Below are 26,193 nucleotides of genomic sequence, written 5' to 3' on the forward strand. Positions count from 1 at the left end.
TTAAGAACTTGAAGGAGGTTATCCAGCAACTGTCAGCCGCTGGTCTACGACTTAACGCTAAGAAGTTCTCGCTTTTCCAGCGAGAAGTTAAGTACCTGGGTCATCACTTTACAGCAGAGGGCATATAAAAGATTGGCCACCTCCCAAAAATCTCCATGAATTGCGAAGCTTCCTTGGGTTATGCACTTATTATAGACGATTTGTGCCAAACTTCGCCAGCATATCCGCTAGTCTCTATAAATTGACGCAAAAAGGTCAGAAGTTCCAGTGGAGGACGGTAAAGAAAAGGTCATCGGATATTTTAGCCGAACGTTATCCAAGCCCGAGAAGAACTATTGCGTAACAAGAAGAGAGCTGTTTGCTTTCATAGAAAACGTAAAGCATTACCACAAATACTTGTATGGGCAGAATTTCTTGCAAGGACTGATCATTCAGCTCTACGATGGTTGCTTCAAGAATCCGGAAGCTCAGTTGGCACGTTGGATAGAAAGACTCCAAAGCTATGATTTCAGTATCGAGCATAGAAAAGGTGGCAAACACGGCAACGCAAACGTCTTGTCACGTCGACCTTGTAATGTCGAATGCAAAAACTGTTCGAAAGCTGAACATAAGGAAGAAATCGTGGATATCCGACTGTTGCACGTCGAATCTGGAGTGGACTGGCTAGCAGAACAGCGTAAAGATCCCATTTTGAGCAAGATTATTTCGGCGAAGGAAGATGATAAGAAACCCAGAAAGAAAGACATCGCAGCCGAAAACCCACTTATGAAATCATACTGGGCTCAATGGGACAGTCTATGTCTGTTCAATGGAACCCTTCAACGTAAATGGGAAAGTGAAGATGGTAAGAGCAGCCGAAATGTAATCATCGCACCGGATTATAAAATAAGAGATGTTTTGACGGAATTCCACAATGGACCTAGTGGAGGTCACTTGGGAATAACCAAAACAGCCGAGAAAGTGAAGCAAAGATTCTACTGGGTTGGATGCCAGAAATCAATTGCTGAATGGGTGGCAAATTGTGAGAAGTGCATAAAGGCGAAAGGGCCAAGACGAAAAAGAAGAGGTCTTATGCAAGAGTATAGGCCAGGAGCGCCATGTCCAGTGGCCAGAAGTTTATGCCATTCCAAACCAAGAGGCGAAAACGATTGTAGACGTAGTCGACAAGAACTGGATATGTCGCTACGGTGTGCCGTCCGAGATACACTCAGTCCAAGGAAGAATTTTTGAATCGGCCATATTCCAAGAGATGTGTGACTCCCTTGATATCAAGAAAACAAGGACTACGCCATTGCATCCACAGTCTGATGGCATGGTATAAAGTTTTAATCGCACTCTGGAAGAACATCTTCGAAAGGTGATAGATAACGGCCATGTACCAAAGTTTTTGCTGTCGTATATATCAGCCATGCATGATTCTACGTCACGAGCACCGGCCAAGGTCCTATTCGGAACGGAATTGAAGTTGCCCGGAGATTTGATATTCGGCGCTATACCCAATGAGCTCGCCATGGAAGAAACCAGTAACGACATACCAAACACATTTGGTAAAGTTCACGAATCAGTGCGAAACAAAATAAAAATGGTCAACAACAGGATGAAGGCGAGATATGATCGTGCAGCAGATCGTGAGGGCTTTAAAGAAGGACAACCGGTTCTGCTATTCAACCCGCAACGAAAGAAAGGATTATGTCCTAAAGTACAAACACAGTTGGAAGGTCCATATAAAGTCATCAAGAAGATCAATGATGTTGTATACCGCATTCAAAAGGACGACAGCCCAAAGTCAAAGATGAAAGTCGTTCACCTGGAACGTTTGGCTCCATACGGAACGGGTTCTGTGCCTGTTCGGGACGAACAAGCTTAAGCCGGAGGCAGTGTTACGAATTTGATATTTCTAGATTTAAGTTTATAGTTTAAGGAAAGTACTAGAAAATAAAGAAATGATTTTGAATGTGATGACGTAATTTGACCGTTACAATTTGAAATTTTAAATTAACGGAAACTAATTTAAAATTTCAAATTGTAACGGTCAAATTACGTCATCACATTCAAAATCATTTCTTTATTTTCTAGTACTTTCCTAAACACCTTTTGTGTCCTTAGTTTCACAATAATTGTAGTAACCCCTTGTGGGTCCACTTTTGCCGCACTTAATGTTTGTCCCCGTAAAAACACTAAAACTGTGGAACGAGAAATACATGGAAAAAAGTTATATGTTTTATTTACGGAGAGTATATTTTGACGTTACTAAAACTTATGTGATCTAGACGGACGGACGGGAAGACATTACACTGAGGAAAGGAATTCGTGGGTTCCTGACGAAATGTTTCTGGATGAGAATGATCGAGCTGTCTATGGGAGAATTTTTAGCATTATTTTTTTATGAATTTAAATTGTTTTGATTAGATACTTATCTTTTATGAATTGTTTGTTTTATTGGAGAATCACTGTAAATTTTTGACCTTTGTTAACTTTTCTTTCCAAGTTCACGATTCCAATTTATCTGAAAGAGAAAAAGGGATTATAAAAATATTTTTATAATAGGGATGTTTTCTTTTAGCACTGGATACACTAAACCGTGAAGGACTAAAAGAAAACAGAGTACTCGTTTATCCAGGACATCTCCAAAAATATGCAACACTGTCATCAGCTGTTTAAAAACAATCACAGAAAAGAAGTGAAATCTTGCATTTTTAATGTATGAAATGCTCAAATTAGTAATAAATATTTACTGCTGCGATTATTTATGACACTGTACCACTTTGGATTTCTTGTTTTTCGATAAATTAGTCACAATAAAGTACTATTGTGAATCGAAGAACCCAATAAACACAAACGTTTGAAAAATGCTAAATTTCAACAATTTTTCAAACATTTTTTCAAAGGATTAGGGTAATATTCAAGTTGAGAAATTGTTGAGAAAATCGCGTTCTCAACAAAAAACAGACATTACCCTCAACAGTGAAATTCAACACATTAGCAATAATATCTCAAGTGTTATCCTCAAATTGAAATGCATCGCTACTCAATAATTTGTCAAACAATTTTCGATGCGAGTCAAATTCAAAATTAACATCGTTGAAAATACTTTTCAACCTAAATTTGTATGAATGATATCCCCACTTCAAATTGAAAGTCAAAGCCAAAATTCTATGAATTTTGTATAATTTATTCATTTTCATCGAAATAAAATATATAATAATACACTACACTACATAATACACTACAATACCAATTGATAAATAATAATCTTATTAAACATATCAACAAATAAGAACAAAAAAAAAAACAAACAACAAAACTTTAAATATCTTAAACATTATTAGCAAACACTTTTGCATTGATAATTCGATTTCCTTCCTTTTGGTGTCATAAAACAGCATTAAAATTTATTAACAAGCGGGCAATTTGAAATTAGGAACGTACTGGACCGCGTGTTAGAATTGATTTCCAGCAGAAGGAATTCTCAAAATATCCATTTTAAACTGATAAAAGCATATGAAATAAACTGACGATGTGATGCACATTTTCATCCAGAAGTTGTTGATTTCAACAATTTGTTGTTTTTAACAATTTTAATTGGTTTCACTTGTAATGTTTCTGGAAACTTTTTCTTGTCGATAAGCCACTCATTTTTCATTGGTCAGCTTCTTAATATTTGCAAGAATGTAGCATCCAAAGATTTTAGTTTTCTGCAAAGAGATATAAATTTAGTGACTGCTCTTTAATTTTTCATATTGACGTACCAATTATTATAAACTATTTGAAGCAGTTCCAGTTAATTGTCCACCATTTTTCCATCGGTCAGCTTTTTAATGTTTTCAAGAACGTAGAATCCATAATTTTAGTTTTCTGCAAAGATATATACATTTAGTGACTTCCTTAAAGTTTTATTTAATTTTTTATTTTCACTTACCTATTTTTATAAACTATTTGGTTATTTGTCTAAAATTTTCCATTTCTTTTATTTCTTGCAATTGACCACGAACTTCGTTGCACAAATAAGTATTGAAAACCACATGATTTTTTCGTTGCATTTTAGGGTAGTGTTTTGTCAAAGTTTTCTCATTTATCTTCAACACCTTTTCAAATATTTCGTTAACATTTGGCAAATTGGAAGTAATTCGCAAACAATTTGAAGATGATATATTTCAGGTCAAGTTGATTTTATGTTGAAAATTATATTTAGCCTCAAACTGAAATGTTGGTGCATTTGAAAAACGCTCATCCTGTGTTTATTGGGAAGCGTCACTTTATAAAAATACAATCTGGAAACATCGGCGCGACTTGCACTGATGAGATGTTCTGGATAGAACACCAGTGCAACGGTATTCTGGATAGCTCATACAAATGTTGCATCCAGTGCTACACCCAGAGAAATGGTTGGTTGCAATTCGATCATTACAATGACGAAATGATGTCAGTAACGTATTTTTTGTTACAAGAACAATGTTTTGATTATTTTCCCCACTATACATCTAACATAACCATAAAAAAGTTCACAGGATCAAAACGAAATTCCCATAACCATTCAATTGTTTGCAATAACCAATGACAATAAATTTGGTTTTATGCTGCATAAAATTGTTGAGCTAACTACCAGCATAGTGAGACCTACATCATGGGAATCAACAAATGGTTGGTACAACCAAAAGTTGAGTATACCAATAGAATCTTAGTTCAATTATAGGACGGGCGTAAGGTAGTTGTTGCAACAAATAAATATTTATATCAACATCGACATGGTAAATGGTATGACGCTACAAAATTTGCAAAACGGGGAACAGCATTTACTTGATAATAGTCCGCAATACATTGAATAAAGTTTATCCCATAGAAAAGAAGTTGCCTTCAGGTAAGTATCGCACCGATTTATAAAAAAGGAATATTACAAAATTTCCATAAAAATTGCAGGATTCATACACCAACAAACACAAATACTTTTTACGGCAAGCGAGCTTTTTTATTGTATAAAGCACACAGGACGAGCCTAAGTCGATCTGTATTTATTTTTAGAGGCTTAAGGAAGAAATTTCTGGCAAGTATATATTGAATTAGGTTCTGTAGTTTGACCACATAATTGCAACCTAATAACCATCTGTCATTGGTATACAAACATTACCTATAAAAAAATTGTAAATTGTAATGTAAATTGATCTCACATATATGTAGATCAAAAGCCTTTGTCGTTAGCAACTTTTGTATTTATTTTCGTAGTTTATTATGATTGTAAATCTTGTAATAAATTAATAAAATCTCAATATAATCTGCCCTTTCATTTAATATTGGAATTTGGTTAGGATAATAATAAAGAAAATCGAGGGCGGTTGCACCAACAAACAAAACAATTAATTTGAGATTGCGACAACCAATGTAAAGTTGATCCAACATACTACCATGCAGTTACAATTGCCAAATGTTAGTTGTGCTGACAGATATCATTGATAGTTGATGGAACCACCTGCTTTCGGTTGGCAAATAATTCGGTTGAGGCAACGAATTTGTTTTCTGGGTGTAAAAGAAAACAGCCCAAGGCATATTAAAGAGGTAAAGTCATGCAATCAAGTGACTAACATCGACATTCATCTTGTCAAAGGCTTTGTTTACGTTTAGTAGGTTTGTTTACATTCTTTGTGTACATAAATATTACAATACAACAACACTACACATACACAAAATGTCAACTTAAGTGACCTGCCAATTTAGTTTGACTTTTTAAATATCATGGGGTGTACACACGTTTGCTCGTGACTTTACCTTTAATTAATATGCCTTGAAAACAGCCCTAATGTTGTTTGAAAAGAAATAATATGGGTGTTACATTGTTGAATATGGAAGGCTAAAGAAGTTATAAGGGAAAAGGGGATGTAAAGGACAGGTAAGTAGCATTTGGGATGTCCCGAATGGGTAGGCCACGTCCTGCCAGCATTTCAAAGTTCCATTTCATCCTCATCGCTACCACAGACTCGTAAATGTCACTACAACAATCGCCAACTGTGATGGAGGAAGCATATCAAAATCATTGTTAATCAACCACAATGATTCTTTTACAGCTACCTTAAAATGCACTTTTTCTGATAGTTTGAAGGGGCTCTTATTGGCGTCGTTCTAAATTGACCTAAAAATGCACCTAATTATTGCACTGATGAGAAACTTGTAGAACCTTGGCGTGGTACAACTTCTCAATAGTGACGGCGCTTTTCCGACGAGATTTTGATGTCATATACGATTGTTTTCGACGTGGCGGCGATTCTCAGCCATCAAATTCAAAAAATGTTGGCAGGGTGGGGACACCATGGTTGGGGAGGGTTAGGCCACGGCATGCTTTGGGAATCCGGCATGCAAGGGAAACAATATGAGTGGAGATTGTCTTACGATTTTTGATACGTACCTGTTGTGTTTTGTGATGTCCATCAAAGGCTGGTTATTTGTTTTTTTTTGCCAGAGGACTGAGTTGCCTATGAACCGCGCCCCATATACTGAGCCAAAAGCCGGCAACATCGTTCAGCAACCAGCGCATGGCAACTCGGTTCCTCACTCCAGATGGCAGTACCCCAGGGCTGTGACAGAATTTTATAAAAAGCTCATCAGATTACGGTAAAAAGAAAAGGAACGCAGGAAGAAAAGGCAAGCTCACATCCCGAGATAAGCGCAGAATAATCAATTGCGCCAGAAACACCATAAAAACTACAAACCAAATAGCGTGTGATTGTGGTCTGAATGTATCACGTTGGACTGTAAATCGAGTGCTGAAAAAGTCTACAGTTATTCGACGACAGAAATTGCAGAATGCACCAAGATTGCTTCAACGGCACAAAGCAGCACGCTTAGTTTTTGCTAGAAATAATATTAGTACGAACTGGAACAACGTAAGCCTAGCTAAGTAACTCATAGTTTACGTTCTATGTAATTTTTTTTTTCTATGTAGATAATTTTTCCTGATGAGAAAAAGTTTAACCTAGATGGTCCGGATGGATACAATTGGTACTGGCGAGATTTACGAAAAGAGCCACGCTATTTTTCCAAAAGGAATTTCGGTGGGGGATCTCTTATGGTTTTGGGGAGCATTTTGTGCCGACGGTAAGCTTGAGCAGGCTTTTCCAAGCACCAGAATAAATTCAACAGAATACACGATACTTCTTCAGAAAGATCTGTTGCATTTCTTGAAAGAAAAAGTGAAAGTAATTTGATTTTCCAGCAGGATAACTCTGCTGTGCATAAGAGCAACCAAACTCGTAGGTGGTTAGAGGGCCACAACATACAACGATTGGAATGACCAGTCTGTTCTCCTGACCAGAATCCTAAAGAAAATATTTGGGGAATCATGGTACGTAAAATTTATGGTGGGAATAAACAGTACGACAAGATTGAGGAGCTTAAATCTGCAATAATTAAAGCCTGGGAAGCAAGCGCCAATGGTGTTCGTGCGAAACTCATCGGCAGTATGCCTCAAAGAATCTTTGAGTTAATTTCCAAAAAAGGTGGTCCTGCACACTATTAGAATAAGAAAAAATGTTACCTTGTAAAGCTGAGTACTATGTTCAGTTTTCAAACTGAAAACCAGCTTGTTTTCACGGTTACTTTTTTTTATTAACTAATTTAGAAATATAAAATTATTTGCAATCAATTCCTTGTATGTTTTCCATCCATTATTTGGCAAGACTCGATCAAAATATAACGACTTCATAAATATATTTGTACTTTTAATTTATTGTTTTGTTGAAAAAACCGAACATAGTACTCACCTTAACTCGGAAAAATATTTTACGGATATAATTTTGCTCCACAAAAAATGGATTTTTTGTTTTAACTTAAAATAAAATTAAAAATTTGTTATGAAACCTAAATCATTTTTGTTATATTGTCTAAAATTGATAGACATTGGATTATTCCTAACACATTACTAAATGTGAAAACCACAAAAAATGTAGTGCGGCTATAGTTTTGTACCGCAGTGTATAAATCGGATTGGTTACAGTTATCGAAAACCTTGTCATCACTAACGGCGAATTGAAAAACGAGTAGAAAACTGTTATCGCCGTCAAAGGCGAGCGGGTAAGCTTCAATCTTCGGCAACGCGACAATACCCTGTGAAGAAACGCTCCAATCGCACCCCCACCCCCGAAAACCCGTCTAACCAATCATCAATCATCGGTCCTGGGGTGTCAGTGACTGCCGTCGGGTCAGACGTATTCAGTGATGTGGTGAGGGGAACGATGGAGCGCTTTTGAATTTGATAATTTACATCTTCGTATGTATTTGTCAGTTCCGAAGTGAAGTTTCGTGGAGAAGAAAACTCTTTGAAGCTGCGTTTGCAAAAGTTAATAATTTTTAGTATTCAAAGTTACCCCAAGACAAAAGAAAACTAAAAAAATGAATGAAGAATACGATGCAATTGTTTTGGGTACCGGCCTAAAGGAGTGTATCTTGAGTGGTATGCTTTCTGTATCCGGAAAGAAAGTACTTCATATTGACCGAAATAAGTACTATGGAGGTGAATCTGCCTCTATTACACCGTTGGAGGAGCTCTTTCAACGCTTTAATATCGATGTTCCCGGTGATAAATATGGGCGCGGCCGTGATTGGAACGTAGATCTGATACCAAAATTCTTGATGGCCAATGGACAGCTGGTAAAATTGTTAATACATACGGGCGTCACCCGTTACCTAGAATTCAAGTCAATTGAGGGTAGTTATGTCTACAAGGGAGGAAAGATTGCCAAGGTCCCCGTTGACCAAAAGGAAGCCCTGGCATCAGATTTAATGGGTAAGTTGTATTAAAGTAAATTTTAATTGGCTTATAAACCCAGGGCACTTGTCTGGTAAAGTGTCCTCTACTCCGCCCCTCAGTGAATAATTTTTGTGACACGTATATGATGTTCTATGGTAGTAGTGGTATAATGGAATCAAAAGACGAGAAAGGGAGGTTGCAATTGTAGAGTGATAAGATGACTGTGCAAAACAGTTATGTACATTGTATTTCGGCAATAATAGCATTTTCTGTTTCGAATGAAAGTATCTCAAGGAAATTTTTATTTTATTTTATTACGCTGTTATTTTTTACAAGTGAATTGAAGTTAAATGCTATTATTGGTTTGTGTCGTCCGTACGGAATAAATTTGTAGTTGCCACTTCGATAGAATTTACAATAACTTTTAAATCAGACCCAAACGAAATGTATGTATATTTGCAAACGAACATTCTATGAACGTTATTATCGATTGCTTGCACTTTTCAGAGATGAAACATAGAAATATAAATCTAGTACATATTTCGGAGATTACGAACAACCATTTGTATGTTCAAAACATTCTCAAATTAAGAGAACTCTTTTTAATAATTAAGTTGAAAAAGACAAAACCTTCTAAACTCATTGTTATAAACAAAACATATGTAAATGTGTAAATAAAATAAATTAATAAATATATGTATTATAAGAAGAAATATTGGGAAAACCTATTTTAGGCAAGCTACATTTCTTTGGTGTTACCTGTTCAAGAACACTGTATAAAACCGACCTGTACACACGCAAGAATATTCTTTCAAAATCATATCTGGTACCCGTTATCTTATATGGCTGCGAATTATTTAGCAAATGCGACGAAAGCAGAAAACGACTAGATCATCGCTTTTTACAATGTTCTGGACATTAGAAAACTTTTAAATAATATATAGTGAAATACTATATAATGAAAATCATGTAAGTCTCTTCAATAGACTTACTGTTGGTAGATCCAACAGAAGAATCAATGGTACCTATCGTCATCGTCTACTGATATCTGAAAGGCGTTTTTTCACTATACAATTCGTCTATGGATCTCACTGACCACTCAAATTAAATTCATTGGCAAGACAAATTCTATTATAAAATATTTTTATATTTTAATTCTTTATTTCCTATTATTACGTTCACTTTGTTTTGTTAAATGTATGAACTTTTGTATTTTTTGATGATCAATGTATCTATTTAATCTTTCAAAAGTATTCAATTTTTTGATTATTTTTTAACTTATTAATTATTATTTAATTTTTTATTAATTATTAAAAGAAGTAAGTTTTATACTCTCATATTTCTACCACTAATATCCACGTACTGTAAGATTTAAAATCTTGATGTTTGTGCAAATAAATAATATAAAATCAATGTCAAACATAAAATAAATACTATAACTGCTGGGATTAAAGCCCTCATTAACAATAACGAATAACAACACAAATTAACGGATACCGTAGCTAATATAGAATACAGTGCATTATGGGATCAAAACTAATGGGGTTTTCTGAAAAAAAAATTATTTTGAATTACAGAGAGTACACTTTTAAAATGCTGGCGGTAAGCTTAAAATATGTTATCACTTTAACGGATAGAAAAGAATTCAAAGAATTCGTAAAATGAACAGCAACAAAAATTATAAATATAAACATTCTCGTGTGTTCCTTATTTCTGTCCAATACATTGGTATAAAATAGGGATAAATACACTGTTCATTGAAATTATTTAATTTTCATTAATTAACGTCACCATGAAAAGCCATCTCTTCATTCACGTTTGTCGGCAGTGCTGAAAATGCCATCTTAAGGTGAGTATTAAGTTCGAGTTTAGCCGTTAATTTTCACTAAAGTTAAAACTAAATCAGTAAAAAAAAGTCATAAAATTATATATATTTGTTGCAGATTTCATTATAACTTGATGGGGATGGGGACGATTTTAGCGGCTAAACTCGAACTTAATACCCACCTTTAGCATGAAATTATTTTCACAACAGAATTAGAAGCCTTTACGAACAGCTGGTTTTTATCATGGTCTGGGGATTATTGGGACCATTTTTTCATGCGGCTGCAGAGTGCATGAAATAATATATTACAGGATGCTGATAGAAAAAAAAACAAGTGGAAATTTCGATTCAGCGTCCTAAATAACTCTTAAAACAACATTCAGTTCTAAATCAACAGAACCATTGTTCCCTTGTTTAATCTTTAAATTCGGATAATTGATGTTTTCCAAATTAATAAAATCTTAGATATTGGCATGACTAAACATTTATCTTCCAAATAAAACTACGATCTTTTTGAGGATAGTCCCCCTCCTCCTGATTTCTCCGTATACACACAAAAATTGCGGATATTTTTAATTCAATCTTCATCTTCAATCACGAAAATTATAGTATCAATCACCCACTTTGATTGAAAACCAACACCATTTTCAATTAAAAAGTTAATTGACCTTTGTCACGGAATCAATTATCCTGCCAACATTTTTTGAATTTGACGGCACTACTCGAAAACAATTGTGTACGACATCAAAAACTCGCCGGAAAAGCGCCGTCACTATTGAGAAGTTGTACCACGCCAAGGTTCTACAAAAAAGTTTCTCATCAGTGCAATTATTAGGTGCCTTTATTAATAAATCTAGAACGACACCAATAAGAGCCCCTTCAAACTATCAGAAAAAGTGAATTTTAAGGTAGTTGTAAAAGAATCATTGTGGTCAAGTAAAACACGATTGTGTAGATGTTTATTAATTTGATTAAATATTTATAAATTCTTATAAATATAAAATCTTTCCGTTTTTCTCATCACATTTAACATAACTTTTTCCATTAATAAAAGAATGATGTTGATTTACACGTAGCAAGTTACATGTTGCAGCGTCTATCAGCCGTTTGTTTATTCTCGATGGAAGCAGCGTGTCTTGAAAGTCTGTGATAGCGATGAGGATGAAATGGAACTTTGAAATGCTAGCAGGGTGTGATTGAATCAATTGAAACATTTATTGGGTTTTGACATAAAATTCAATCAACATTTTAATTGAATCAATTAAAATTTTAATTAATTTCGAAACAAAAAATCAATCAACTATTTGCTTTCAAAATATGTATGCACACATTTCGAACGCAGCAGCCAGACCCTGCCAGCATTTCAAAGTTCCATTTCATCCTCATCGCTACCACAGACTCGTAAATGTCATCACAACCATCGCGAACTGTGATGGGGGAAGCATATCAAAAAATAACAAAATGTACATGAAAGTATTTTGCCATCACTACTGTTAGAAGAGCCATTTTATTTTTTGTGAGACGCCAAGCGCAATCAGCTTGTTATATTTTATTTAAATAAAAACGAAAATAAAGTTCTGAAAACATAGATATTACGCTTAAAATTGTGAAAGGTATATGGTGAACAATTTTCGACTTTCCAAATAGAATAAAGTGATCGTTTTTCAAATATTTTTCCAGGCACGCTGTCTCCATCGAAAATAAACAAACTGGCTGATAGACGCTGCAATATGTAACTTGCTACTTAAAACTCAACATCATTCTTTTATTAATTCAAAAAATTATGTTAAATGTGATGAGATAAACCGAAAAATGTTATATTTATAAGAAATTATAAATTCGTTTTGTTTGTTATTGTTGGCTTTTCTTCAATCGTTATTGTTGTTTTTGATCTCAGCTTAAAGCCATGCATTGACTAAACTACAAGTGTAGCTTAACCAACAGAGGAAAAGTATGCTTGTCAAATTTATTTGGGCAAAGCCCTATAGACTGCAAGATGGTTGGATGTACAGCTGTTTCGGAATTACCACATTCCTCATCAGCATCCTCTACTTGCAGCAAAACTATCAACCAATTATCAGAATAAATTCGGGTAATTCACTCAACCCAAAGTGAACTACACTTGAACCTTCCGAAAAAGGGTTTTGATAGTCGGCTACTGCCTAAAACAAATTCGCAAGCATATCTCTTTTCCTTTGCCAAATCATCGATTTCGATTTGAATGTAAATGGCTGGGTTACTTCCACAGACTGATCTCACCATCATACGTTGTTGAATAAATACTAGGGCTGTCATTCGGGATCGATTTTTATAAATCCCGGGATTTCAAAATATAGAATTCCAACAGCGCCAAAAATTGTTGTAATTCAATTTTATTAACAAAAAATAACAAAAGAACATAAGAGTAAATTAATACCAATTACAAATTGCTATCATAATTAACGAACACTGAACAATATGAAGAAAAGAAAATCAAAATTAGGACAAAAATTAAATACATTTCATATCGCTATCTTACTCAGCAAAACATTTTAAGGACTTTGATTAGATTAGGTCTATTTTCGTGCACTGTGTTAATTCTTTTGTACTTCATCGTTTTAAGTAACTTCTTAAAAATACCAATGCATCCAAATTTTTATCAGATAAACGCGATCTTGCCATATTCTCGACAGACCTTTTATCATTGCTTTTTGTTTTATGTAGCACAAATTCCAGTTCACATGAACGCATTGTTCTCATGTATAATACATTCTTACTCAAGGTGTACCATAAAAGTTTATTAACTCAATTTGTCAGGCACTGAATGAAGACTCCAAATTATGAATAAATAATGCTAAAAAGACACCAATTAATAAAATTGGTATTAGTTTTTCGGGATCCCGAAAAATCCCGGGATTCAAAATAAAAACCCCGGATTTCGGGACGGGATTTATCCCGGTTGACAACCTAATGAATACACATTCTCTTGTTCTCTTTTCGCTCCAGTTTATTATTAAATTTCAATTACAAAGGTGATTTAATCAATTACATGTTTAATTGGGAAAAGTTTTCAATCACGTTTGCAATTGAAAATTAGTTCCGAATTGCTTAACAAATTAATTGGAAAAAATTAATATCATTAATTTTAATTAATCATTTTTAATTGGTTTTTAATCGGATTTGATTAAATAATTAATTGTATCAATTAATATATTAATTGAATCTGTTTTCAAATTCACTTAAGTGATAATTTTTTGTGTGTATTTAAATGTCTAGCCCATAGAAATATAAAAAAACCAAATGTAACTAGATAATAAAAATTTTATAATTATGGTATGGGTACAGTACATTTAAAGTTGCAAAAATCGAAGCACCCTGTTTTGGAACTTCGGTAAACTTTTTACGTCGTTCCCATAAATGATATTTTTTGTTTAAACATTATCCTATTAGATAAAAGATCAGCAAATAAATACATACACACACAAAATATTTTTTGTCTTCATTGATCCAATTAATTTTTAATTGAAATATCTTTAATCACAGAAATGATAGTATCAATCAGAGAACGGCTGCGATCTACCGCAACCGACCAGTGTATTTAGTAAACACCAACATTTGCAATCTTAAAACACCAATGGGTAAAACAAATTTCAACCACCAATGCAACCGACGACTGTCGGTGTTTGTTAGTATGAGTGTTGGTCTCTCGAAAACACCGTAGTAAAGCAATCACACCAATTGGTTACCCATATCTCAGCAGTTTGGTATTCTCTTATTTGGTACTCTCTCACTTCTCTTGAGTTAATGCCAACTGCTAGTAATTGTTGTTGTTGAGTGCAATCACACTTAAGTGCCAACCTCGTTTTTTGTTTACCGAGCGTTGTTACGATGTCGATTGGTTTAAGATTACAAGACACTGCATACGAACATTGTTATATTCGCATTTGTATCAATGTAAAAGATCGCTTGGTAATTGGTGTCTTACTCACTGCCACCGACATTTTTTGGGTAAGATTGCAATAAGAAAAAAGCCACCGGTTGCAGTTCTCTGGTATCAATTCAAAAATTAATTGAAAGTCAATTAATTTTTTTTTTTTGTGATTGATTTTTGTTTCAATTAAAATTTTTGTTAAGTCAATTAAATTTTTAATTGAATATTTTTAAAACTCAATTATGAATTTAATGGGAAAAATTTTCGTGAATTTTTTTCTGTTTATGATGTAAAATTGTTCTTGTGTCGCAAACTATTTATCACTCATAACGGACATCGAAATGGCCATATGCCTGTACGAAATGTGGTAAACTCACTATCTTTGTTTTGAGAAAGGTTTGATTTGGATCAACTGCAGTTTATGGGCATGAACAAAAATAATAGTTTTCTCACGATAGTATATTTCTATGTTAACCTTTATGATTATGTTAAGAGAATAAAATAAAGAAATGTTCATACACAATTATGGACCAAACGTCATACAAACGAAAAGTGAAAGTGGGTTAACGCAAGCCATTTTGATTCACTCATTTTAAACTCTGCCCCAGATTCAAATTGGCCTAACGCGAACTCAAAGTGGTATCATTGACCGGCATTGTTTTTGAGTGTTCCTCGTATGGACAGATTTCAAATTACGCTAAGAGTTTCAAGTGACCAGCCTTTATCCGTGGTGTGAGATTTTTTCCTATGAATAGTGAGTTTTGGACCATGGTTTGAAACTGTCTTCTATGAATGGAGTCTAAAATAAGTTAGCCTACTTTTCTAAGTACATTTTATACTCAGAATTGAAGCGGAAAAATATAACTCAACAAAGAAAAAATTATAGGCTATAGTCGAAAGCTTTTTGAGATACAGAAATTTTTTTGATAACTATAATCAAATTTCGCAATATAGTACGTCAAATTCAGATAGCTCGATGTGATGTCCATAAGCAACAACAGTATGTAAAATGATTCGGTGAGTGAAGGCTTTTAAACTGATAAAAATTTGAAAATATCCCTTGAAAGAGAAAAAAACAAGACTTACAAAAAGAATACTTATTTGAGGAATTTAATGTTTTAAATTATATATTACACAACAACATAGTCTTGGTGCATAAAAATAACTGAAACATTTGCATATAGTATTTAACTAATATTGCTATAACACATAAATATCAAAATTTTTTCCCATTTTTGTACTAATGGCTATTTTTTTTTTAAATACATACATATGTATATTAACAATTATTTTCTAAAATTATGGAAAATTATGAACTTCAATATTGAATACATATCAAAATTTTAATTGCTCGCTTTTTCCATTATGTTTTATTTAAAGGAATGTTCGAAAAACGGCGTTTCCGCAACTTCTTGATCTATGTCCAAGATTTCAAAGAAGATGATCCAAAAACCTGGAAGGATTTCGATCCCGTGAAGGCGAACATGCAGGGGCTCTATGACAAGTTTGGATTGGATAAAAATACACAAGATTTTACCGGACATGCTCTAGCGCTATTCCGTGATGATGAATATTTAAATGAACCAGCTGTTAAAACCATACAACGCATTAAATTATATTCTGATTCGTTAGCTCGGTATGGCAAATCGCCATATCTCTATCCAATGTATGGTTTAGGTGAACTACCACAGGGTTTCGCTCGTCTGTCTGCTATTTATGGTGGCACTTATATGTTGGACAAGCCAATTGACGAAATTGTGGTAGGAGAAGGTGGCAAAGTAGTTGGCGTTCGTTCTGGAGATGAAATAGCTAAATGCAAACAGGTCTATTGCGACCCTAGTTATGTTCCCGATAAGGTAATTTGAAATTATGAGTACTGTTTAAATACTTGTATATGACTTTGGAATTTATATAAACTATAGGTACGAAAGAAGGGACAAGTGATCCGTTGTATTTGCTTATTGGATCATCCAATTGGAAACACCAAAGATGCTCTATCAACACAAATTATCATTCCACAAAAGCAAGTTGGTCGCAAATCTGATATTTATGTCTCTTTGGTTAGCCATGCCCATCAAGTTGCAGCCAAGGGTTGGTTCGTCGGTATGGTGTCTACAACCGTTGAAACTGATCAGCCAGAAAATGAAATAAAACCTGGTCTAGAACTCTTGGAACCGATTGCACAAAAATTCATCTCGATCTCTGATTACTTTGAACCAATTGACAACGGTTCCGACTCTCAAATATTCATTTCAGAATCCTACGATGCTACCACACATTTTGAAACCACTTGTCTTGATGTTTTGGATATTTTCAAACGTGGTACTGGTGAAGACTTCGATTTTTCGAAGATAAAGCATGAATTGGGCGATGAAGATCAGTAAACTCCTCTTGAGAAGCTTCTATAACAACACATCCACAACATCAAGCTCATCTGGTAGTTAACAGGGGGAATAAAAATGGCTTAATGGAAATAAATTTGAAACTCAACAACATATAGAACATCATAAACAATGTATTAATACTACTATGCATATAATCGTAAAATAAAAAAAACTTGTGCTTTGAGAAGAAACATCAATAAATAAAAAATGAAATGAAATAAAGTTTGTTCTTTAATAAATTCACAAATTAAGTTAACATTGTTAATTTTTTTTTAAATTTGCGCAGAAAACGAAGCCCTTGTAGAGGGAATAATTTAAAATTAATTTAAGATAAAATCATTTTCCTGTAATAAGCCCTAAAATATGTAACACCATTTAACGAAATGATTATGTCAAAATAGGCAAATTTACTTTAATTGTTGAAGAATATCACAGAATAAAAGTATGTCCCCACAAATACTCCATCGTCCTCGATGTCACTCTTGACATGTCTAAACCGAAAACTATTGCCAATTGTATAAAACAACGTTGACATGGGAAATAGTCTGATTTTGTCTATACGCACGTTTTAGAACTATAATTGTTTGCAAAATGATGTTACTTTTTACTAGATGCTTTTAAGATGATTGTAAAAATTATTCCAAAAATAAAATAATTCCACTCGAATGAATTTTATTATAAATTTATTAAAACTTCTTCTCGTATAGAATATATTTGGACATATACTATTATTAAAAATAATAAAAGGATATGTCATCCAATATTTCTTTTGGCTTGGAACAACTTATTAAAACAAAAAACAAGACATTCTAAATGTAAGAATGTTAGAAAAAATATACGTACATATATATAGAAAATTCAATTTTATAGACCCCCTAAATAAATATGAAACAAAGAAGTTGGCAGAAGTAATTACAGAATGAAACCAACCGATAACTAATGGAAGCACATGAAAAATTAATGTTAATTTTTTAAGTCAACATTTAGCATACAGCTTAAAAGAGCAACGTTTGTATCTATCACAAAAAACACACGTTTTTATAGGAAACAATAAAAAAAGAAATAAACATAAATGAACGGAGCAACATCATTGCTTCAGATCAGTAGAAAATAAACGTTTTTAATCATGAATTTTCACGCTAAGACGAAACCAAAAATGTGAACATTTCAACGATTATGAATACATATATTCTAATATATTTGTGTTTCATAAATTCCATGTATCAGTATAAAATCTAAAGATAAACATGCATAAAATACATAACTGTATACCCACTTAATTGTCTTTCTATCTAGAAGAAAAGGAGAGATTTGATTTTAGTTTAGGCACCAATGTTTTTCTACATTATCTGCCACTATTTACACATGTAAATATTTTGTTTCTCTTGTTATTTTTAACTTCATAACCGCTTTTTTATGTTTGTTTTGCATTCTGATATTCGCTACAGAAAAAATACTGTTGTTTTTAAACATTATCTGTTCGACATTATTGAAATCGGTTCAGAGTTAGATATAGCTCATATTATCACATATTACCACAGATGCCAAAGTTTTGCAAGCCCAGCAAGCCTTGATTTTGAAAATTTGAGAGAAACACAAAAAAAATGACTGTGAGAAACAAGAGACAGAGGCTTCGATTAAAAAAAAATACTTGAAATTGGATAGACAGACATTTATTACCAAGAAAATAAAAGCAAGAAAATTAATAAAACTACATATTTAATAAACAAAAAATTGATAGAAAAACGAGCTGAACAGAAATGAATTGTCAATAAAAGTTTACAAGAACATTCATTATATAAAAAGTGATTTGAAAATTGCAATTCGAACATTATAAAAGCCGTGAAAGGAATTTAAATTTTTGTGTGCGATGTCTAAATTTTAAACTGACCATATAAAGAAAATCAAACTGGAAATTATGTGTTCCTGACCAATGACCAATGGTGATGCATTAAAAATTTTGAAAGCAACAAACTTGGCTAAAATTACAATTTTGCATACACCCAAAAAATTTTGTTACTCATAATAGCAAAAATGTTTGCTAAAACAGCAGTTTTTGTTTGCTGAAAAAGGGACAGCAGTAGCATGTAGTTGTTTCAGCAAACATTCGTTAGTTGAAACAGCAAAAATTTTTACAGCTAAAATAGCAAACAAATGCTGCTGAATTAGCAAACGTGTTTGCTAAAAGTTTTTGACAAACATCGCTGCTATAGTAGCAAACTGCATTAGTTGAAATAGCTAACATTTTTGCTGCTATAATAACTACAAATGTTTGTTGTCCCAGCAACACAATTTGTCGTTTTTTAACGATATGTTGAAATGAAACCCGTAAACCATTTAATACTTTAACTTCTACATTTATTAAGTGTGTGAAATAAATTGAATTCCATCAAAGTATTGGAAGTCGAGTTGGATTGTTGTCTAGGATTTATTTTCGTTTGTTTTTCTTCTTTGGCCTTATACACGCGGATAAAACATAACAATGTTAAGACAATCTGTAATGAAAAGTAAAAAAAAACAATTAGTAATTACACTAGCTTACACTAAAATTTACATTTGATGAGAGTTTGCTTTTTATGTGTTTTCATGTCCTGAATTCGAAAAAGTGGTTATATTTTTATAAGGATATCTCAGAAACATGCCATAACAAAAATTTTATTTTGTAAACTATTTTTATTTATAGGAATTATATTGAACGATGTCATCAATAAAATATGTGCTTTAGCAAAAACTCAAATTGATTCATACTAAAAGCATACATTATTCTCTTAAGGCCGTGGCATTATTTCGCTAAAATAGCAACGTTTTAATGTTATCCTGGTTTTAATACTAACATTTAAGGTGAACTTTTCCAATTATGATAGATTCGGGTACAGTTTGGGTTAGCTATAGTGGCAGCCCGTTATTTCAGGTTCCCTTTGACTATTTAGTCCATTATGATACAGCAGTGTTGAACTTCTTGTCACTGAGTGCCACCCGATTCCATGCAGGAAGCTCAAAGACAAGGAATCTCCTTTTTATAGCCGAGCCTGAACATGATTTATCATTGCGATGAAAATTTTAGAATGCCTTTGAAACACTCAGAAAGGTCACCATCATTACAGAGGGAGTAATTCACCAGTCCACCGTTGCAAAACTTTATGGTGTTTGGTCGAAACTAGGATTGAATCCATAACCGTTTGTCTGCACAGCGGGTATGAACAATTGTACGACGGTTGCTCCCATATATCAATGTATAATAGTCATTTTCCAAACTAAAAATGATTAAAACAAATTATTAAAAACAAAAGTACTTTAAAAAGAATACAATATTATACAATACAATACTTACCAAATATAATAAAAAAAATTGGAAAATATATTCCAAAACACAAAATAATTTTTACATTTTCCCGGCTTGTCTCGTGTTTTCGTTTAAAAGTGATGCTTTGACGGCGTTGGCGTTTGACATATCGACGTTGGCATTTGTCAAAACCAACAATAGGTCTGTTCGCGTATTTTTCTAGCAATAATTATCCAATAAAAACTAGCAAGAGAGTAAAGGTGGCAGAGATTTTATTTTTTTAATGGAAACATAGCTGCGCTGCTCCTTTGTATTCGCGATTCAATAACATATGGAGGAGTTAAAAATAATTTTTGCTGTCACAGAATCCGGCCTTTCATCGGAAAATCATCTTGACAATTGAGGCTCATTTCCACCTCAGCGTATATGTCCAAATGCAAAATTATTTTATATGAGGGTCCTCTATTCTCAATGAACAACTGTTTAGTTTGGTTAGTGGCCTTGTGGAGTTACTTGATTTTTTCACAAATGAACTTGTTTTATGGTTGGAGCTGGTTGGTATTGAACTGGATAACGGTAACTTTTAACAGTTAAGGCCGGTACTCTGTTTGTTGGTGCGAAAAAAGTTCCCCTAAATCATTGTTTCGCGTTGAAAAATGATAGTGTTGACAATATATTTTGAGGGGAAAAAACAGCCATTTTGGGACTTTTTTGCGTTTATTTCGTCGAAATATATTGACAACATCGCAGACTGTCACGAAATGATTACATATACATACGCAACTAGTTGCTCGATTTACACACACACGCATACAAAATAAATAATTTGAAAAAGAAGAAGCAGGCGAAGTTTTTTTTACAATATCTTTTTTTTACAAATATCTTTGGAATTAAAAAAATAATTTTACAGTGCTGCATTTTATTTTTTGGAACATAGCAATTAATTCTTGTGATTCCATTCATTGCTACATCGGTACTATACATGTTGGTTGAAGTGCTAACGCTTGTTTGGAACATCAATTGCTGTGACTCCTTTTGTTTAAATTATGTTTTGTGTTTATTATCCCGATGCCCAGTACAAATGAAACGATTGTAAAATATAATTCACAAAATAGCTTTTATTTTGTTAACATTTGTGCTTAAATTTCATATTATATAAATTATTTATATTCTACCATATAGTAGGGAGCGGCTAGATGTCGGTTGCTAGTTTATTATGGAAATACAACTCTATGTTATACTTTGTTTTATCAATCATCAGATTACATTTTTAAATAATAATCAGATCCACTTTTGTGTTATAAATTCACAAAAATCAGTTTAATAAATAAATTATTTCTTAATTCACATTGCAAATGGCGCCATGTTATGAAAATACTGAATACGCGAGTTACGTCAGTTTTTCAACTCGAAAAAAACAAAGTACCACAAATGGAAAAAATTTCACAAGTTTTTCGCATGTTTTGGTTTTGTATGGAGTTTCAACGCGAAAACCGAACAGAGTACCGGCCTTTACGTGTCACACAAGCAACTCTTTTGCAGGAAACGTTTCCAAGCTGGGTAATCATAATAAGCCACCAAGATATTGCGACTCTAAAACCTTCCTGTCGGATGAAAGAATGCTATCAACCCAGCGTCGAATTACAGCCTCAACGATAGAACTCACATGAATATATTTGGTTTAAATTGCTTTTCATTATCAACTGCATACTTTTCGCTTTATTATGAAATAAACATCCGAACATTTATCTCAAAACATTAAATTTTTCTTCGAATAAGATACCAGCTCTTAAGGTGAGTATTAAGTTCGAGTTTAGCCGCTAAAATCGCTAAAGTGAAAACTATACCAGTAAGAAAAAGGAATAAAATTATAAATATTTGTTGCAAATTTTATTATAACTTGATGGGGAATAGCCCAAAGTAAATTTTTAAAAAGTTTGTATACCTTAAAATTGATTATTAAAGAAAAGTAATCGTGAAAAAATGACGATTTTAGCTGCTAAACTCGAACTTAATACCCACCTTTATTGGAAAATAGTTCACAAAAATATAGAGCCCTTTTAGAAGATCTTCATCAAATTGAGTTTTGTCTGCAGCTGTTTTGTTAAAATTGTAGAACAGCCATATATCGACTATCGAAGACATTGACATGTTAGATTTGTCGTTCGGGATAAATATTTATGTTAGCCACATATTCATAGAAGTTAAGCGTATACAAATCCCAATTCATTAAAAAAATGTAAATTACTAAAAAGGGTAGTTTGTTCACAAATGTTATTACATAATAAAAAAATCGAATTGTTTTTAATTTTCCATGTTATATAATGTGTACCATTTTACTATTTTCCATTTGACCGGAGTGAATTTATAATTTTATTCGGATCAGCAGAAAATTTCAGCAAACAACTGACTTTCCTGCAGTATGTTTGCTGTTCCAAAATAAGAGATTGTTTGCTGCTAAAACAGCAGCATTTTGTTTGCTGAAAAACAGCAGACAGCGTTTGCTATTAACAACAGACTTTTTTCTATGAGTGTAGGGAATCCATTTCGGAAAATCATGAATTTTATTTGAAATTTCAATATCAGATTAATATATCAAAACCAAATTTAAATTGATGGGAAGACGTCTGATATTGTGAATTTTTCGCTCCTGATATTGAGAAATTTTGGAAACTTCAAATGCCGTGGAAATCATTGTATCAAAACTTATATTACACTATACATTAATTTCATTCGTTTAATAATTTTGTAAATATCCACTTATATCAGAAGTCAACAAGCGCTTGTCGGCGGATTCTCAAGATATATGTGAGTATGAGTAATGTAAATTATAAGACACCCTACACTTATAAACTAAACGTTATTTTAATAAATTACATTTAACTGACATATTAAAAATTTTCTTTTAATTTAAAACTATTGAATTTCTATTCCATTTTTACAATATTTCAAAAAAATTTTAATAATGTAAGTTTTGTTATTCAAATTTTTAAATTCATGACAATACTTTCATTTGCTATAAAATTTCATTTGCACATTGTACATTTAATTATTTTAATATAATTCTTTTGAAAATATGAATTGCTAATTTTGTTTACGAAATTAGAAATTAGCAATTCAATAAAAAGGTTAGTGAGCTGACAAAATTATTAAGTCGCAAGGTTGGGTGGGATATCCGGCAAAATAGGAGTTAACAACATCAGGCTCCTCTATGCGATCTTTTCTTTCCAACTTAAATTTATTCAACGACACATAATTATGATTATAATTAGCTACCTATAATCTTAAATTAGTTGTAACGGATCTACACACAAAAAAATTTTTTTCTGATTCAATCACCAAATTAATTGATCCAATTAATTTTTTAATTGCAATGTCTTCAATCACGAAAATGATAGTATCAATCACAGTTTTAATTGGACATAGAAAAAATTCTTGATTAAAAAATTAATTGATTTTTTCAGCAAATTTCAATTAATTTTTTAATTGATTCAATTAAAAATTTAATTGATGTTGATTGCAAAACTCAATTAATTTATTAATTAAAAAAGGTAACTATTTTTAATTACTTTCTGAATTGGCTTAGAGTTTTTATTTGAATTAACAAATGATTGTTTGAAATACATTTTTAATTAAAAATTAAAAAAAGTCAGCACTTTTTTTAACCCTTTCACTACCGATGTCCGCTTTGAACGACATTCGAAAAAGACACCAAATTCTATTTTTCCACTTAGTTTTGATTTATTTCTCGATGTTATTTTAAAGTAGAGGCTTTAATCTAAATAACCTATAAATATTTTCTATATTGGTGAGGTCCAAAATACATTTTTGTAAACATCTTTAGAAATAAACGAAAAATACGAAAATTTGAGACAATTTTTCTACTGTATGTTTCTAGTAAATGGACATTCATACGAAAACTATAGCTGACACTTTTTCGGGTTCTTTTTTGTATTTTTGCTCACACTTTGAAGGACATTATAGGCCAAATTGCGCTTATTTTCGTAAGGCCACTTGGTCACAATTCAAGAATGAAACTTTCAAAACAAGCTCATATATCTCTTGAAGTATTTGAAGTAGGTTTTCAAAATGGCAATTTTTGTTCTACATGCTGGTAGTACAAGTAAAAACAGAAGAAAAATTAAAGTTTTTAACATTAGGTTTATTTCGGTAGTGAAAGGGTTAACAGAATTAGTCTTCCGAATTTGATTAAAAAGTTAATTGTATCAATTAATTTTTTAATTAAAAATTTAAAAATTTTCAATCATTGACTTAATTAACTTAATGTTTCTATCATGATTAAAAAGTTAATTGTATCAATTAATTTATTAATTGAAAAAATTTTCAACTTCAATTAACTTTTTAATTGGAAATATTTTGGTGATATTTTTTTCTGTGTAGGCTTATACTTTCTGAAGAACACCCCCATATGCCCTGAGCACGGCCGGATTGAAAGGTAGCAAGGGCGGAAAGTATAAGGACAGTAGTATAGTGGATCGTTACATAATTTAATGGCGCCCAACGTGGGGCTATGTCAGTGCAATTCTATAATAATACAAATGTTTAAACTGAAAATTTGACAGGATTTGTACTTTTGCCAGAATTTTTTTTATTGAATACTGATACCCCTTATTATTTTATGATTTCGTTGATGTGTTATAAATTTGTATTTCATTATTCGTTCTTTCAGATTTCTGAGCTCGGTTCGTATCGTAAACAGTACCAAAGAATATATATTGTAATTGTAAGTGGTGAAGTGACGGGAATTATATTACTTTGAAATTTTTAATTTTGGATAATTATTGAGATTTTACTTGGTATTTAGTTCATGTGTTTATTTGGCATATATATCAAAATTTGGTTTGTTTCAAAAGACTAGGGTTCCGTTTAATTGAGATTTGATCGTTGGAAGTGCGGCGATAACTCTTCAACCTACTCTAGTTACGATAGATTATTTTGTTTTGACCAAAAGAGAGAAAAGAATTTGTGTACAGAGTAAGTGTATTTACTTCCAATAACTTGGGTGGCCAATTTGAAATATTGACCAGACATGCACATCTTTTGTTTGAAGGAAAGGCACTTGAATGGTATTGGAGATACCACCGCCGAAATGACGATATTAGTTGGGACTCATTGACAAGAGCTTTAAAACTTCAGTACAAGGATGATAGGAATGACTATGATGTGTTAGATGATATTAGGAACCGGAATCAGGGTGCAAACGAAGGCATTGATGATTTTTTGAATGTGATTTCAGGTATGTCTGACAAATTGAGGGATCCTTTAAGTGATACCGATTTGTGTGAAATAATTTTCAGGAATTTAAGAACTGAAATACGTCACGAACTTTTGCACATGAGAATTGAAAGTGTTTCACAACTTGGCAAAGAAGTTAGAAAACATGAGAAATTTATGAGGGCATTCAGGCAGCCGATAATAGGAAGGCTAGAGTTCGGATTGCCGAACTTGATGTTTGTCATGAAATGTATGACGTGAAGACGTCGAAATGCTGGAACTGTGCGGGCATTGGTCATACGTACCAAAATTGTATGGGGCCTAGAAAAGTGTTCTGCTATGGATGCGGAGCACCCGATACCTATAAATCAAGTTGTCCTAAATGTGCATCCACAGGTAGGCAGGGAAACGGGATGGCGGATGTCCGCAGGAAGCAAGCAGGACATCCGGAATTTGAATTTACCAGATGAGAAATTTATTGATAACGATTTAACTAAAACCCAGATTGTATCACATGAAGTGAAGTGACTCAAATACATGTCACAAATTTCAAGCAAATTCAGTAAACCCGATACAAAGAAGAGACGATCTTCTTTACGTATAAATAAATATTATAAGAAATTGAGATTATATAATTCCGTTGTGATATCGGCCATTGTTAACAAAGATTCAGACAATCGGCCATATGTTAGTATTGGGATAGATAATATCAGGATTCTTGCTCTTTTGGATAGTGAAGCTAACCGAAGCGTCTTGGGGGGAAAATTAGCTCAAAGAATGCAGGAACGAAAAAACTTTAAACGACTAGTAGGAAATTTTAGA

General features: G+C 32.9%; 1 protein-coding gene and 3 long non-coding RNA genes across 4 annotated transcripts; 3 read left to right on the top strand and 1 right to left on the bottom strand.

The window, feature by feature from the left end:
• The first annotated feature begins 4,376 nt into the window (after positions 1 to 4,376).
• LOC142225420 (uncharacterized) lies at positions 4,377 to 5,269 on the top strand. Its single transcript, XR_012719276.1, has 2 exons — positions 4,377 to 4,858; positions 4,918 to 5,269. It is a non-coding gene; the product is annotated as an uncharacterized LOC142225420 (long non-coding RNA).
• Positions 5,270 to 8,150: 2,881 nt separating this feature from the next.
• On the top strand, positions 8,151 to 17,104 carry Gdi (GDP dissociation inhibitor). Its single transcript, XM_075295165.1, has 3 exons — positions 8,151 to 8,770; positions 15,850 to 16,325; positions 16,392 to 17,104. The coding sequence occupies exons 1-3, from the start codon at positions 8,377 to 8,379 to the stop codon at positions 16,851 to 16,853; spliced, it is 1,332 nt and encodes a 443-aa protein (XP_075151280.1). The 5' UTR covers positions 8,151 to 8,376; the 3' UTR covers positions 16,854 to 17,104.
• LOC142225421 (uncharacterized) lies at positions 8,777 to 12,413 on the top strand. Its single transcript, XR_012719277.1, has 3 exons — positions 8,777 to 9,180; positions 9,242 to 12,172; positions 12,240 to 12,413. It is a non-coding gene; the product is annotated as an uncharacterized LOC142225421 (long non-coding RNA).
• Positions 17,105 to 19,189: 2,085 nt separating the features above from the next.
• On the bottom strand, positions 19,190 to 20,319 carry LOC142225419 (uncharacterized). Its single transcript, XR_012719275.1, has 3 exons — positions 20,185 to 20,319; positions 19,688 to 20,107; positions 19,190 to 19,348 (listed from the first exon to the last, which is right to left on the bottom strand). It is a non-coding gene; the product is annotated as an uncharacterized LOC142225419 (long non-coding RNA).
• Positions 20,320 to 26,193: the final 5,874 nt, after the last annotated feature.

This window comes from Haematobia irritans, chromosome 2 (assembly GCF_050003625.1).
Source record: "Haematobia irritans isolate KBUSLIRL chromosome 2, ASM5000362v1, whole genome shotgun sequence".
In the NCBI taxonomy this organism is placed as follows: domain Eukaryota; kingdom Metazoa; phylum Arthropoda; class Insecta; order Diptera; family Muscidae; genus Haematobia; species Haematobia irritans.

What these genes read in the sequence shown, in the direction of transcription:
- Gdi (XM_075295165.1), top strand. Translation starts at nt 8,377, where the DNA reads ATGAATGAAGAATACGATGCAATTGTTTTGGGTACCGGCCTAAAGGAG. An exon ending in CCTGGCATCAGATTTAATGG is followed by an intron (nt 8,771 to 15,849) that starts GTAAGTTGTATT and finishes TTTTATTTAAAG; the next exon opens with GAATGTTCGAAAAACGGCGT. An exon ending in CTAGTTATGTTCCCGATAAG is followed by an intron (nt 16,326 to 16,391) that starts GTAATTTGAAAT and finishes TATAAACTATAG; the next exon opens with GTACGAAAGAAGGGACAAGT.